Below are 13,348 nucleotides of genomic sequence, written 5' to 3' on the forward strand. Positions count from 1 at the left end.
GCAATGCCATCATCCCATAGACACGTTAAGATTTTTCTTTAATAAAGGGTTTCAATGGGAGGAAAACGCTTAACGTGTAATTAAATGCGTTGCGTTCATATTCTGGACTCATCTGACTCATCTTTTCTGTAGTGTGGTTTATTAATAAGGTGTGTACAGAATTTGATATTTTAACATGTCCATTGGGGGCTATCAGCTTTTTGAACGTAGATGTATGATAGACATGATAGGATTAGGCTATATCAATTTTATGTGGATAAAGACATATTTTGTACATAAAACAATGTACAAAATAATAAGGAAATAATATGTGGCAGCAATGTGGCACCGTAGCTTACTCTGACGACGAAATAGTGAGGTAACAGCGCTGGAGCAGAATCACGCCGGTGATGGTCAAGGTTCTTGAGGTAAGCTGTACTTGAATTTTTTTTTTTTTTACTCATGTTCATTTTCAAAAACAATATTTCCTGCTACTGTTATTTTAATACTGGCTTAAAAGCTAGGTTACGACGAGATTTTGCGGGCAAAAAATTCGACTACTGTGAACAGTGTAGCAGCTAACGTTAAAGTTAGGTGAAGCACGGCTAAACCAAGCAGCTTTATGTTGATCAATGCTGCGAATTTGCGTGGAAACCCCGATTCAAAATCGGCATAATTTTTTTCCACTTTCACACGAAATTCCAGATAATGAAGAGACCTTTATTAATGGATTTTACACGCAAAATTTCGCCAAGCAATGGTAGCTAAACGTGACCGCACCTAGATTGTAACTTACAGTGCTACTCGATTTACAATACACAAAATGTTATCTGTAAGGGTGTTTTAAAAATCGTCTACTCTTTATTAATTTGATTAACGTTACGTATAAAATGTAATCGTAGTAGTGGATTTGAAAGTTTGCTGAAATGATTAGCAATATGTCATAAGTGCTCTTGAGTGATGTGCAGGCTAGGTAACTGTTAGCATACAATAACGTTACATGTGCTAACTTTATATAAAATAAGTGACCTTTGCATTATGTCTAATATTTATTACACAGCAAATGAACCAATCAGAAGATGGACCATTTTCCACCGACCACCGTGTTCAGTCTCACCAGATTTAATTTATTCAGGTAAGCATTGCAGTAAAACTCACTAAATCATTAATTCATATCAAATCAAGCATTCTAAACAACTTAAGTTTTTATTTTTGCATTCTTTTGATCTATTATTAGGCCAAGGAGTCCGACCTGACCAGGAAGGTGCCTAATAAGCATAGCCTATCAGCGCACAGGTAGGTTAACTACTGAGGGAAAGAAAACGATCATCACATGGGGATTTCTTGCATCATGTATCTTACTGTGTATTTGTCTCAAACAGCTGTCCCTTCACTGCAAACAAGTTGAAATTGGCTAGCCTAAATCCCTGATTGCAGTTAAGCCTACGAATCTCAGCATTTTTGGAGAGAATTAAGGAAATGTAAGTATTAAAATTTAATCTGGCATAATTTAGTTTACAGTTCAACTGAAATGTTTGAATGTGCTGACAAAAGGGTGTTACTTACAAATATATATATATATATATATATATATATATATATATATATATATATATATATATATATATATATATATATATATATATATATATATATATATTCTGAATTATAGTATGATGGAGATTAAAAACAATTTGATTCTTGTGTAATTTTCTCCTCTCTCTCTCCCTATTATATTTTTATATAGTGTTGGAACTGCGATCTTCTCTGAAGAAGAACTGAGCACATTTGTGTTGGTGGACACGTTTGCATCCAGGAAACGGGACTGATGCATATGTCACACTTTTCTGGAAACACTTCAGGAGTTTCAAAGTCGCGATCTGATTGGTTGAATTCTAAAGGATGTTCGGGAGATGTGAGTGTCGTGTTCTTTATCGGTTCGCCTGGAAACAAATGCCGTGACACCAAAACCCCTCGTGGAAGAAGAATGCTATTGTGCTTACAACTGTGACAATGAGCGCTTACCAGGATCAACTAAACACTGGATTTTCAAAAGTATTTGAAGTTCGCGGCTCCATTGTTTAACGTTCTTGAATGAATAATTTATTAGATGCAGCCAGTCTGTTATTGTAGGGACATCAACATCATATATTATCACGCCCCTAAACATGACGCAGAACAAAACGAACTGTGATTGGTTGCGTTACATGTCAGTCAAACGTCCTCTTGGGTGGTCCAGACATTGATAATAATAATGAGAACTGTTTCTTGAGCATCAAATCATCGTATAAGAGTGATTTCTGAAGGATCATGTGACACTGAAAACTTGGAGTAATGATGCTGAAAATTCAGCTTTGATCACATGAATAAAATATTTTTTAAATATATTCAAATAGAAAACAGCTGTTTTACATTGTAATAATATTTCATAATATTTACTGTTTTTACTATATCAAATAAAATAGTTGGTGAGCATAAGAGATTTCTTTCAAAAACATTTAAATGCTTCATATTTTCTAAACTTGGCCACCAATGTACATCAAGCCAAAAATGTTTTGGAAATAAGTGAAATTATTTTGAAGGTGGGGAAGTGTGTCATGTTACCTAATGAGATTGAGAAAATAACTGTTTTATCCTATGTTGGACATTTCCTTTTTGACTGATTTAAATTGTATTGTTCTATTCTGGATTGAATTTAATTGTTTATATGCCAGTCATTATAATAAATAAGATAATCAACCACAGACTTTATTTTGTCAAATGCTTATTTTGTTTAGGATTTAAGATTTTAGATACCTTTCTTAACACAGTGTGTGTAGCCAAGGATAGCACATAATGTGGTAATGTTACACATGTTTACACATCTTTTACACATATTTTACACATCTTTATGTTAACCTTTCTGACACATTTAGTGTGTTAAACTAATTAACACAGTGAATGAGTTGAAATTAACACAAATCTAGTAGTCCTGGAGCTCACCCACAGATGTGTTAAGATTTAACACAGGTTGTGTCATTTTTGACACATTCTTTCTAAGAGTGTATTATTGAAGCCTTTACATTTATGTCCTTTCACTTTCAAGTCATAATATAATTTTAGTTAATGTTGACACAAATTAAATTACTGTTCCAGGAAGATATCACCATACTTTATCCAAATAATGCTCACTAACTATTCCACCACACAAAGGACTGTTTATAAGGTGACAATCTGTTATACATTTGAAGATTGTAGGCTATCTTGAAGATTGTATCTTCTGTTATAAAGACGAAAATTGACATTTCGTTAATTAAAAAAAATAATAAGAACACAATGTAAAAAATAAACATTGTTCTGTTAGATGTGTTTTGACTAGGTTACTTGTTTAATTTAACTTGTTTAATACTTTGTTTAATTATATCTCTGGGTAATGAAGATAGCCTATTAACAAAAAATAAATCATATATATATATATATATATATATATATATATATATATATATATATATATATATATAACTTAGTAGGCTACTGCCAGTAGCGGCAGTGTAATTAGCATCGGCTAACAAACGTGCGTCGGGACTACGTGTCAAATAGCATGCATCCACTTCTTTGTCAGACAGTCATCGCTTGGAAAAGCATTAAAACTCAAATATGGTTGTCACTGATTATTATTTGAGCAATGAGGGATGCTACAGTGCAGAGGTGGGACAAAGTCATTGTTATGCAAGTCACAAGTAAGTCTCAAGTCTTTGCCCTCGAGTCCCAAGTCAAGTCGAGTCAAAGATGAGGCAAGTCCCGAGTCGAGTCAAAAGTCAAAGCCAACAAGTCTCAAGTCGAGTCCAAAGTCCTACCATTTTAGTTTCGAGTCATTTCAAGTCGTCTTACCACAGAAATAAAATGCATACAAATCATGTATGTCTGTAAGATTTGTATTTATTTAAACCTCTTTTTATACAATGACATTAATCAAATACAGTAAAAAAACAGAAAATTAAATTTTCACTAAAAAATTCACATGAATTTATTTCTTCTGCTGAACAGGAAGGAAGGGGGGGCGGGAGATGGGTGCAACTAGGGGTGTGCCGGTTTCAGATTTGGTGATGACGGTTATGACGTGAGTCAAATGTGACGGTTCGTTCGTAACATAACTGTCGGGGGGGGGGGGGGGGGGGGGCTTTGAATAAAAGTAATATTTGTGTAGTGTTCAATGTTGTTATCAATAGAGATACGCGAATGGTGTATTATTTCATCCGCAACCGCATCACAAAACTCATCATCCGCACCAACTTTTTTTGACCAGATTTCAAAGCCGCAAGAATGCCCTTGTCTGTTCTAGAAAGGATGCAGCAAATATATTTAATGCTAATGTATGAGGCCTACGCTGAGTTTCATTCATTTACGATGAGATGCGCTCTAGTTCAGCTTCACAATGCAATGCAAGTGAACGCGGCGCATCGGAGCCTCAATGTCACGGTTATTTATTGTCTCCTATTGATACTTTGCACGTGACGTCACAAGTACTGGCTGGCGGGCAAGAACGTCGTTCTCCAGCAATGAAACCCAGTAAATTAATCAAGGGTCGCCAGTTTTGCTATACAAAAGTTGGTGTTTTGAGGTGTAAACGACATGCCAGATAGTTGTTGTGCAATTGGATGCACTAACCGCAGATGAGATAAGCAACCTTCACAGTATACACACGTCTGTGCATATTACCATCAAAGGTAATTTCAACATTTGATTGAATACAATGGGTGTATGATCATGTAATTAATCGTGTCTTTAAGTTACTGTAGTTTTGTCAATCAACACCACCAGTATTCACCAGCTGGTTCGGCGAGTCAGGTGTTTGTGTTATGAGTCTAAGCTAGGCTAACTGTACGTTCACACCGCCGCCAGCGAGAGCGGCAAAATTAATTGAAAATGAATGATTTCCAGGCACTTTGACGCTCTCGCCGGTGGCGGTGTGAACGCACAGTAACAGCTGTCGTCTTTTGCTAACAATAACAGAAGTGTGTGATAGATATCGCAAACCTCAAAACAACCTATGATTTTCAATGAGAACCAGAGATGACCCAACAGTAGAGCTAGATTATTTACGGAGGAATTATTACTGCTCGATTATCTTAAAAAAACTTGTCTGCTTTACACAATTTAGTTACCTTGGAGTTAATCCTAGTCCATAGTTATGCAGCTAGCTCGCTAACAGACTTGATATCTACTAGAAAGACAGGACTCAACGTTGAAAATACCCATTTGTTGCCCGCCAGGTATCCGTGGTAGTCACGTGACTGCAAAGTATCATCAATAGGTTTTAATTATTAAATACATGCAATAGGCTCTATGCACGAACGCTGCTAACGTATTTCCGGTAGGATCTCAGCCGGCGTCTTTACTTCCGCATAGCGCGTTCTATAGGACAATTCACTTTAATAAAATTCATTTTCTCAGAAACGGAGAGAACGATTTTAGAAACTGATTCGCTAGTCGGATTTTTTTGCAATATGAGAGAATACTCACCCTCAAAGTTGTTGATGTAGCTTGAAATTTATAATTTAAAGAACTTCTCTATCTTACTCATATGTGTGACAGTTAACTGCCTCACAATATTGTTAACATCATTCACGTTAACCGCAGGAAGTTTTTGTAAACAGCGAGTGTAATTTGCCATTATCTCCACCTAATGCAAAAACGGCTTCTGACGCAGCACCGGATGTAACTGGGCGGGCTGAGACAAAACGCGGAAGCGATCGTACATAGAGCCTATTGGTTGATGAAACATTTATTAAAATTAAGATACAATTTGTACAAAACGAACTTCGCTTTAAAGAAAGGATTTCTACAAAGCAAAACTTAATGAAGTGGTAAAAATCATGTCTGACGATTTACAAAACAAAACTTCATTAAGTGGTAAAAACCATGTCTCCGGATTGCAAATGTTCATTGCTAATGTTTATAATTGCAAATGTTTTTCATTTGTTTAATAAATCTCATAATGATGGCATATCATTATATCATAGCTTTTATTTCTATCTAAAATAATTGGGTCGGTCAGGGGGTACTTGGCAAAGAATCAAATACAGTTGGAAACGACGTAGACCATTAATAACACAGACTGTTAACAATTGTTTTTAATTAGTATTTAAACATTCTCTATGATAAAATTTTTTTTTGTAAAAAATATTTTAATAACACGGTTTTGGCGGTTATATAGATCTAATGATGGTGTTCAACTATAACCGTCGGTCTCACGGTTATATACTAACCGTCACACTCCTAGGTGCAACTGTGATGCAATTATTAATAATTGTAATTTTTGCATCACAATAAGTGTATTGTCAAAACATTTTAGTACCTAAACTGAATTTTATTAGGTTTAGTGACAACATGTTACAATGTTTACATGGTTCAATTTATGGTAAGCTACGCTTTTTTATTATTTCAGTTCAATTCACTTATTATGATTTGATTTAATATTGACTCATTTGGATAAATATTAGGTAGGCTACACAAGATAGGCATTCATTTTTCTCAAGAAAAAAACAACTCACCTAATGCTGTAGCCTAAACATACAGAGAGCCCTATCAGCTGGCAGTATTATTTAAGGTTAAAAATAACACAAATAAAATATAATGCATTTTTTTTATTATAATAACAACTTTATTTAATGATATAAGTAAAAATATAATAAACATGCAATAGTACACATATTTAGCAAAATACTCTCTATAGCTCTTTTTTCTAGCCAACTAACGTGCCTATATTATGGTCATTAAATGCTTTCCTGAGGTAAATGTTATGTGACATAATTGTTCTCCAACTGTTTTATTGACCCCTTTGATTGATGGCTCGATATTATGTATGAGGAAAATACATTTCGGTAAGCTGTACTGTATCTTTCAACAGTGTTCATTCGTGTTTAACGTTATTTACTATCAGCTAGAGATGATCCGTTCACGTGCCGCTAGGGATCTGTCGTGTCACATTTACAAGCGCCAAAACGGTATTTATTGTCTGAATTTCGTAATAAAAGTGACAGAATCTGAGAGCAGAGATTTTTTATATCATAACTAACCTGCTCTGTCAAGTCTGTCGGTCTCCGTGTCCTCTTCATTCGTTCAAATTCGTAGCATGCGTTGTGCTTGTTGCGCTTCATTGGTTGTCTTGCAATGTGCCTGCTTAGATGCTGTCGAATCAAAACAACGCGGGACTACAGTGATTGGATGTCGTGCAGGCAGCGCGCGCGCTCTCTGCATGCATACAGGTGGTGCACATTTTTTCACAGATGCAGATAAACAGAGCGGCGTGTGAACGTTTTTTCCCCAGTTTTCATGGGAAGTAGCAAGTCTTCTCGAGTCAAAAGGCGCAAGTCCAAGTGAAGTCACGAGTCATTGATGTTAAAGTCCAAGTCGAGTTGCAAGTCTTTGTACATTTTGTCGAGTCGAGTCTGAAGTCATCAAATTCATGACTCGAGTCTGACTCGAGTCCAAGTCACATGACTCGAGTCCACACCTCTGCTACAGTGACACCTCGATGTTGCTTCAGCCATTTGAAATAACGAACTTGCGCGCGCAAAAGACGCGATATGTGAGCAGGCCCTTATGCTGCAGGTTTGAACTTCAGCAAGAACCAATGAGGTTCATTCTCATGTTATGCAGCATGTTTGAGGTTGATCGCTGATCAATGTTTAAATGTGAATAAAAGATTCATATGGATTAGTTTTACATCTCTTTATGATTTTTTTGAAGCATCAGTGTGACAGTTATGTTGGGGCAGAAAGCTATCAGATTCAATAGAAAAGAACTTTATTTGTGTTCCGAAGATGAACGAAAGTCTTACGGGTTTGGAATGACATAAGGGTGAGTAATTGACAGAATTTTCATTTTTGGGTGAACCGCTTAATGTTTTAATGTGCGTTTTTAACCCGTACTTTTTATAAAACTGACAAGCCAGTTAGCTAACCTCTTCATCTAATGGAAACTTTATTATATAGCCTAGTATTCTTTATATCATAAGGTCTGTTTTTAATGCAGTAGTGCTTTGTGAAAAAGTGGAAAGTTGAGGAATCAAATTACATGATTGTTTTGAATGTTTTAGACATTCTGGTGCCATCAACCTGGCAAGGCTTTCCGTTGCTCAACAATCACGAGGCTGGAAACTCTCTTTACTGTGAAAAATAACGTGCATTCGTATCTCCCTTCCTTCCCCCTATCACAGAAAACAAACACGCAGAATAATAAACGAGAGAGGAGTTCTGTGTTTAAGTTGGACGGGATGTCTAGCACAAACGGTGGGAAAGGATGCTGGCTGCAGGTCTGTACTCCGAGCAGAGCTGAGGTGAGCAAAGCAGCACAACCGGAGAAATGCTTTAGCTAAAGCCAAACCACAAGATAAGATACAAGGGCTTTGCCATGAATCTTTACATACCTTTGGGTGCTTGTTGAGTGATATTTTGTCATCTGGAGGAGGAAAAACAGGGCAAAATTGGAAAAAAATAGAGGTGAAACAACTTAATGTGATTGTAATCAAAGCATCACTTTGTTTACCAGCTTGGCATTCTGTCGCTGATGTGGCACCGTTTCGAAACGCATCATTAAAGCCATTAACTTTCGTAATTTCCCCAATTTTCTTTATTTCAAATACAAACAGTCTCCAGGTTCTATGGCCAAGCACTCCGAGACCTCCTGTTTCACAGGGAGCTATCAGATGAATGCTGGGATATCTTAGGGGCTTTCTGGCTGATCGGAACATATTCTAAATGATCCTGAAAAAGCCCTAATAGCAAACACAGGTGGGAAAAGCATTACGAGCCCATCAGCGCTGCTACCATTCTCACAGAGACAGCTAGCGCTAAAAGAAAACATTCAAGGCAATCATGATGAAGAGGGAAAGAGATGCAGGGTGAGAGGAGTGTGTACTTTCTTTGTGAAGGAAAGTAGTTGAATTGTACTGTAACAACTTCTAGAACGGTTAATTAGACGGTAAGTGAACTCTGAAAGCAGAGCGGGCTATTGGTCTAATTCCAAAATTGTTCTGCTAATGAGCCTCGCAAAAACAACCATCAGACTACTTTTCAATTACATAAACCCGATTGAGCTGTAGTTAAAATCTGAACTATATCATTTGTACAGTGCAATATTTATTTATTAGACCAAGAAGGCTCCCAAAAGCATTTCCTTTTTGAAAGATAAAAAAAGTACGCAAAATTACCATGATAAACACACATAATTAAGAATATTTAACAGGAAAACAGTTTATAATTGGCAGTACCACACACTTAGTTATATACAGTAGATCAGAAATACTGTCAAAATGCATAAGCATTTAACTCTATGAACAAAATAATATATATATATCTCCCTCCTAATTAGGGCTGTCAAAAGATTAATCGCATCCAAAATAAAAGTTTGTGTTTACATAATATATGTGTGTGTACTCTGTATAATTATTTTGTATATATAAATACACACACATGCATGTATATATTTAAGAAATATTTGCATACATATACTGTATATATATATAATTTATATTATATATAAATATAATTTTTTAATATATAAATTACACATTTTTCTTAAATATATACATGCATGTGTGTGTATTTATATATACAAATTTAATTATACACAGTACACACACATATATTATTTAAACACAAACTTTTATTTTGGATGCTATTAATCGCGATTAATCTTTTGACAGCCCAAATCCTAATATAATTTAAATTATAGATTATATTTTGTTTTATATTCAATTGGTAAAAGACAAAGACTCAAGTTCACCATGGACAATTCTTTTTTTATTTTTACAGAATTACAGTGTTTATAGGATTTATCCGTGCAAATCATCCTTTTTTTTATTCAAATGCCCTCGCAATCTTTAATAAAAAAAAACTTAATCTCCCCTCCCCCTCGAAACGACATCTGTTCTCTTCATGACGAATGTCTCGGAGAAGGGTGGGACTAAATATTCTCCACAACTGACTGCAACCTGACATTCATTTCTGTGTCTATTTAGTTAGCAACACCCAAATTCCTATCATCCAATCAATGAATTCCTGAGGACAAAATCAAGTCCCACCCTTCATTTTTTTTTTTTTTTCATTTCTTGTTCCACTTCACTCGGATACATCTCAATAGGGAAGAAAAGACTATCGCAACTTCCGTTTCATGGCGACTTTAAACTGTGCACACATAAAAAAAATAGACCTGAGCTTATAAGCTTTTTCTTTGTGCGGTGACACTGATCATCATCATCGTGCCACAAAAACAAAACATTTGTATATTTTATTTAAACAATATAGTGCATATTCAGAATAGAGATACTACTCTACCTTTGCTTTGTTTAATGCATCTTTATTAAGTACTGTAACTGAGAATGCCTTTCCACTGATCTTCCACAAGAGACGTGAAAATAAAACGCAGTGTTATTGTTAATTATTTCACTTCTAACAGGAGAAATGTGAAACAATAGAGCAAGATTAGGGAAGAAATGTTCAGTACTATGTGTACACAAGCTCAAAGACGGTTGCATCTAGTCTTAACCAACATGTGTAGGTTTGAAATCTTTGAAACTGTCTACCAGGATTACTGACTAAATCAGGAAAACATGAGAACTGGAATGTGGAACAGGATACCTAAAGATGAGAATAAGTTAAAATATGAATATAAATAGTTCATTTAAAATATATAAACACACACACAGTATTGTTATTGTTGTAGCAGAACTAACAATCTGCCAGTTGCAACTGTAGTTATTATTTCAAATGCAAAAGTGAATATGAATGGCAAAAACAGCTCCCTCCTGTGGATTTAGCATGAGTGCATTTTGCAAGTTTTTTTTTTAAAGACAAAGTGTTTCCAAAATACTTGATGGTAAAAATCTGTCAGTTTTATTTTCTGCCAGATCTGAAATAATCATGGACATGTGATCTAAATTTGTAAGTCTGTAAGACTCAGGTTGTGATGCCCACCATCACTTCACTGATGTCCCACAGTTTCTTGGCCACCTCCTCATCTGTGGCCTTAGCTAACAGCTGTTCCTCAAGACAGTTAGCAAAGCACTTCCCTTGAACGCCGTCCACATCTTCAGAGCAGGCCAGATAGATAGAAGTCTGCGCACCCTCCTCGGGGGACTTGAAGAAGGCCCGTGAAGCCAGGTTAAACAGAGGCTTCACCAGCAGTGGGATGTGGACATGTCTGCCCAGGTTAGTCCTCACAATCCCTGGGGTGAGAGCGTTTACCGTCACTGCTGTGTCCTCAAGTCTGTGCGAGAGCTCCAATGTGAAGAGAAGGTTGGCTAGTTTACTCCGTGCATAAGCAAAAGCTTTATCGTAGCTCTGCTCGCTGTTCAGGTCATCAAAGTTTATTTCGCCATACTTGTAGAGTTTGGAGGACACCACAATGATGCGACTAGGAGCAGAACGTTTCAGGAGGTCCAACAGGAGGTTCGTGAGCAGGAAGTGACCTAGATGATTGACAGCAAACTGCATCTCGAACCCATCTTCTGATTTGGTGTAAGGACACTGGTAGATTCCAGCATTGTTGATCAGGATGTCAATTCTTGACTCTTCCTGTTTCAGATACAACAACAGATATGCCAAATTGTTAATGTATGCAGTATTTCAGAATACAAGAATGACAAGACAAAATAGCAATCGCTAAAACTTTATTCTACTCTAATTGAAATACCCTTCTCTCCTTTCTTTGCCTATTCTTCTTTATGCACAAGATTTTAAAACAAATGGACCATAGATAAAACACTGAACATAAACTGAAATGGGCCATTACTCAGAGGAAGAACATTAAGCCCTAGTTTATATACCATAACAAATATATAGGGTAGACAGGGCTAGTTAACATAGAAGTTGTAACAAGTCCATTTACATAAATGTGCTTTCTCTAGTAGTGGTTTTGTACATTAGTTTCATACTCCTGGTGTTTAGCCATCTTGAATTGAATTGAGTGAATTTTGTCTTATATAAAACTATACTATAAAAATATTACTATATTTTAAAACTGCAGTCTGTAACTTTTGGTGCTCTATCAGTTAATAAACAAAACTGCATGCGTCTTGCGGAAGAACATTGTAGTCGGTGCTACAAGTCATGCAGGTACTGGGCTACTCCGCAGTGGGATGATCCATACCAGTCTAAAATAGTAAATACTTATTGTAGGATTACCGTAGTGATTCAGACAAAAACACGTTTTGGAAAATGGATTTATGATGTACTTGCTTATTATATACATTGTGAACACACACAAACAAAAATTACAGACTGCTTTTAATTATAAATGTATTATTTACAATATTCAGTAAATTGACTTTAAAAAATAAACACCTTAAGAAATTATTAACTATGCCTGGTCTTCACTTTATAACTATTTTGATAGACAAAGTTGCACAGACATTTCCCCTCATAGACATCATATGGTTTCCATAGTAGACTGTACAAAATAGATGTTTCCCCCCCCCCAATGCGTTTAATGCGCGCGCACGCCGCGAAGTCACGTGGTGCATTCCCCTAACTTCTCGAGTGCTGTAGCATAAAATCGCATGACGCTTGCACTCCCTTTGTCGGTATTGTGCACCTGTTTCTTGTCGAAAACAGTTCAGTCGTACCATGTTATATTATGCGTGCCCTGTATATATACTACACAAGAGTAACAAACACTGTGCTTGGTTTGGTACAGTACCTTGATTATCTCTTCGCAAAAAATACGGACCGATTTAAGCGACGCCAGGTCCAAGAGTTTTATCACTAGTTCCCCTTGCTCTGGTCCGGCCTCCTGCTTGATCTCCTGGGCTGCTTTCTCCGCCCGTTCTCGGTTTCTACATGCCATGATCACCCGGCCCTGACGCCGCAGCAGCTCCGCAGCCGTGGCTTTTCCAATGCCACTGTTTGCCCCGGTCACGATAATAGTTTTGCCGCGCAGCATATCGATGACTTCATCAAAAGGTTAATAATAGATAATATCTGCTCCACTGCTGATCCTTCTGGGGCCATCAACAACGTCCAGTTCACGAACAGGTTTGTAGGCGTAAACAATCACGCGTGTGGGAAGTAACCAGAATGTTATTGAACTACATTACCCAGAAATCGTAGCGGGTTCAAACGCAATGCATGTGTATTGCTTTTTTATTTAATTTATTTTTTATTTTTTTATAAGCAATAAAAATACAAACCACATGCATCCCTACACAGATGAACAGGGCTTACAGTTTAATATTATAAGTAAATATTCTCATTCCTTCTCTTTAATTACGTTCATAATATATAATATATTTAAATATATTCTAGCTAATCAAAAATAATCTTACATTTTATTGAATTCTATGAAATCCTCTCCCAAAAAAACTCCCCATAATTCTTCAAAAGAATTT

The 13,348-nt window shown here is 36.3% G+C and overlaps 1 protein-coding gene and 1 long non-coding RNA gene across 2 annotated transcripts in view; one reads left to right on the top strand and one right to left on the bottom strand.

Moving 5' to 3' along the window:
- Window positions 1-9,742: 9,742 nt before the first annotated feature.
- On the bottom strand, window positions 9,743-13,023 carry rdh14a (retinol dehydrogenase 14a). Its single transcript, XM_081351186.1, has 2 exons — window positions 12,661-13,023; window positions 9,743-11,537 (listed from the first exon to the last, which is right to left on the bottom strand). Exons 1-2 carry the CDS (start codon window positions 12,901-12,903, stop codon window positions 10,920-10,922), a joined length of 861 nt encoding a protein of 286 aa, XP_081207312.1. The 5' UTR covers window positions 12,904-13,023; the 3' UTR covers window positions 9,743-10,919.
- LOC308681886 overlaps window positions 12,474-13,348 on the top strand; it is a 50,477-nt gene continuing 49,602 nt past the window's right edge. Inside the window, exon 1 of the long non-coding RNA XR_014029081.1 lies at window positions 12,474-12,995. This is a non-coding gene — a long non-coding RNA (uncharacterized lncRNA). The remainder of the gene's footprint in view (window positions 12,996-13,348) is intronic.

The sequence above is a fragment of the Scardinius erythrophthalmus genome (genome assembly GCF_964197995.2).
Source record: "Scardinius erythrophthalmus genome assembly, chromosome: 21".
Classification (NCBI taxonomy): Eukaryota; Metazoa; Chordata; class Actinopteri; order Cypriniformes; family Leuciscidae; genus Scardinius; species Scardinius erythrophthalmus.

What these genes read in the sequence shown, in the direction of transcription:
- rdh14a (XM_081351186.1), bottom strand. Translation starts at nt 12,903, where the DNA reads ATGCTGCGCGGCAAAACTATTATCGTGACCGGGGCAAACAGTGGCATT. An exon ending in TTTGCGAAGAGATAATCAAG is followed by an intron (nt 11,538 to 12,660) that starts GTACTGTACCAA and finishes TATCTGAAACAG; the next exon opens with GAAGAGTCAAGAATTGACAT.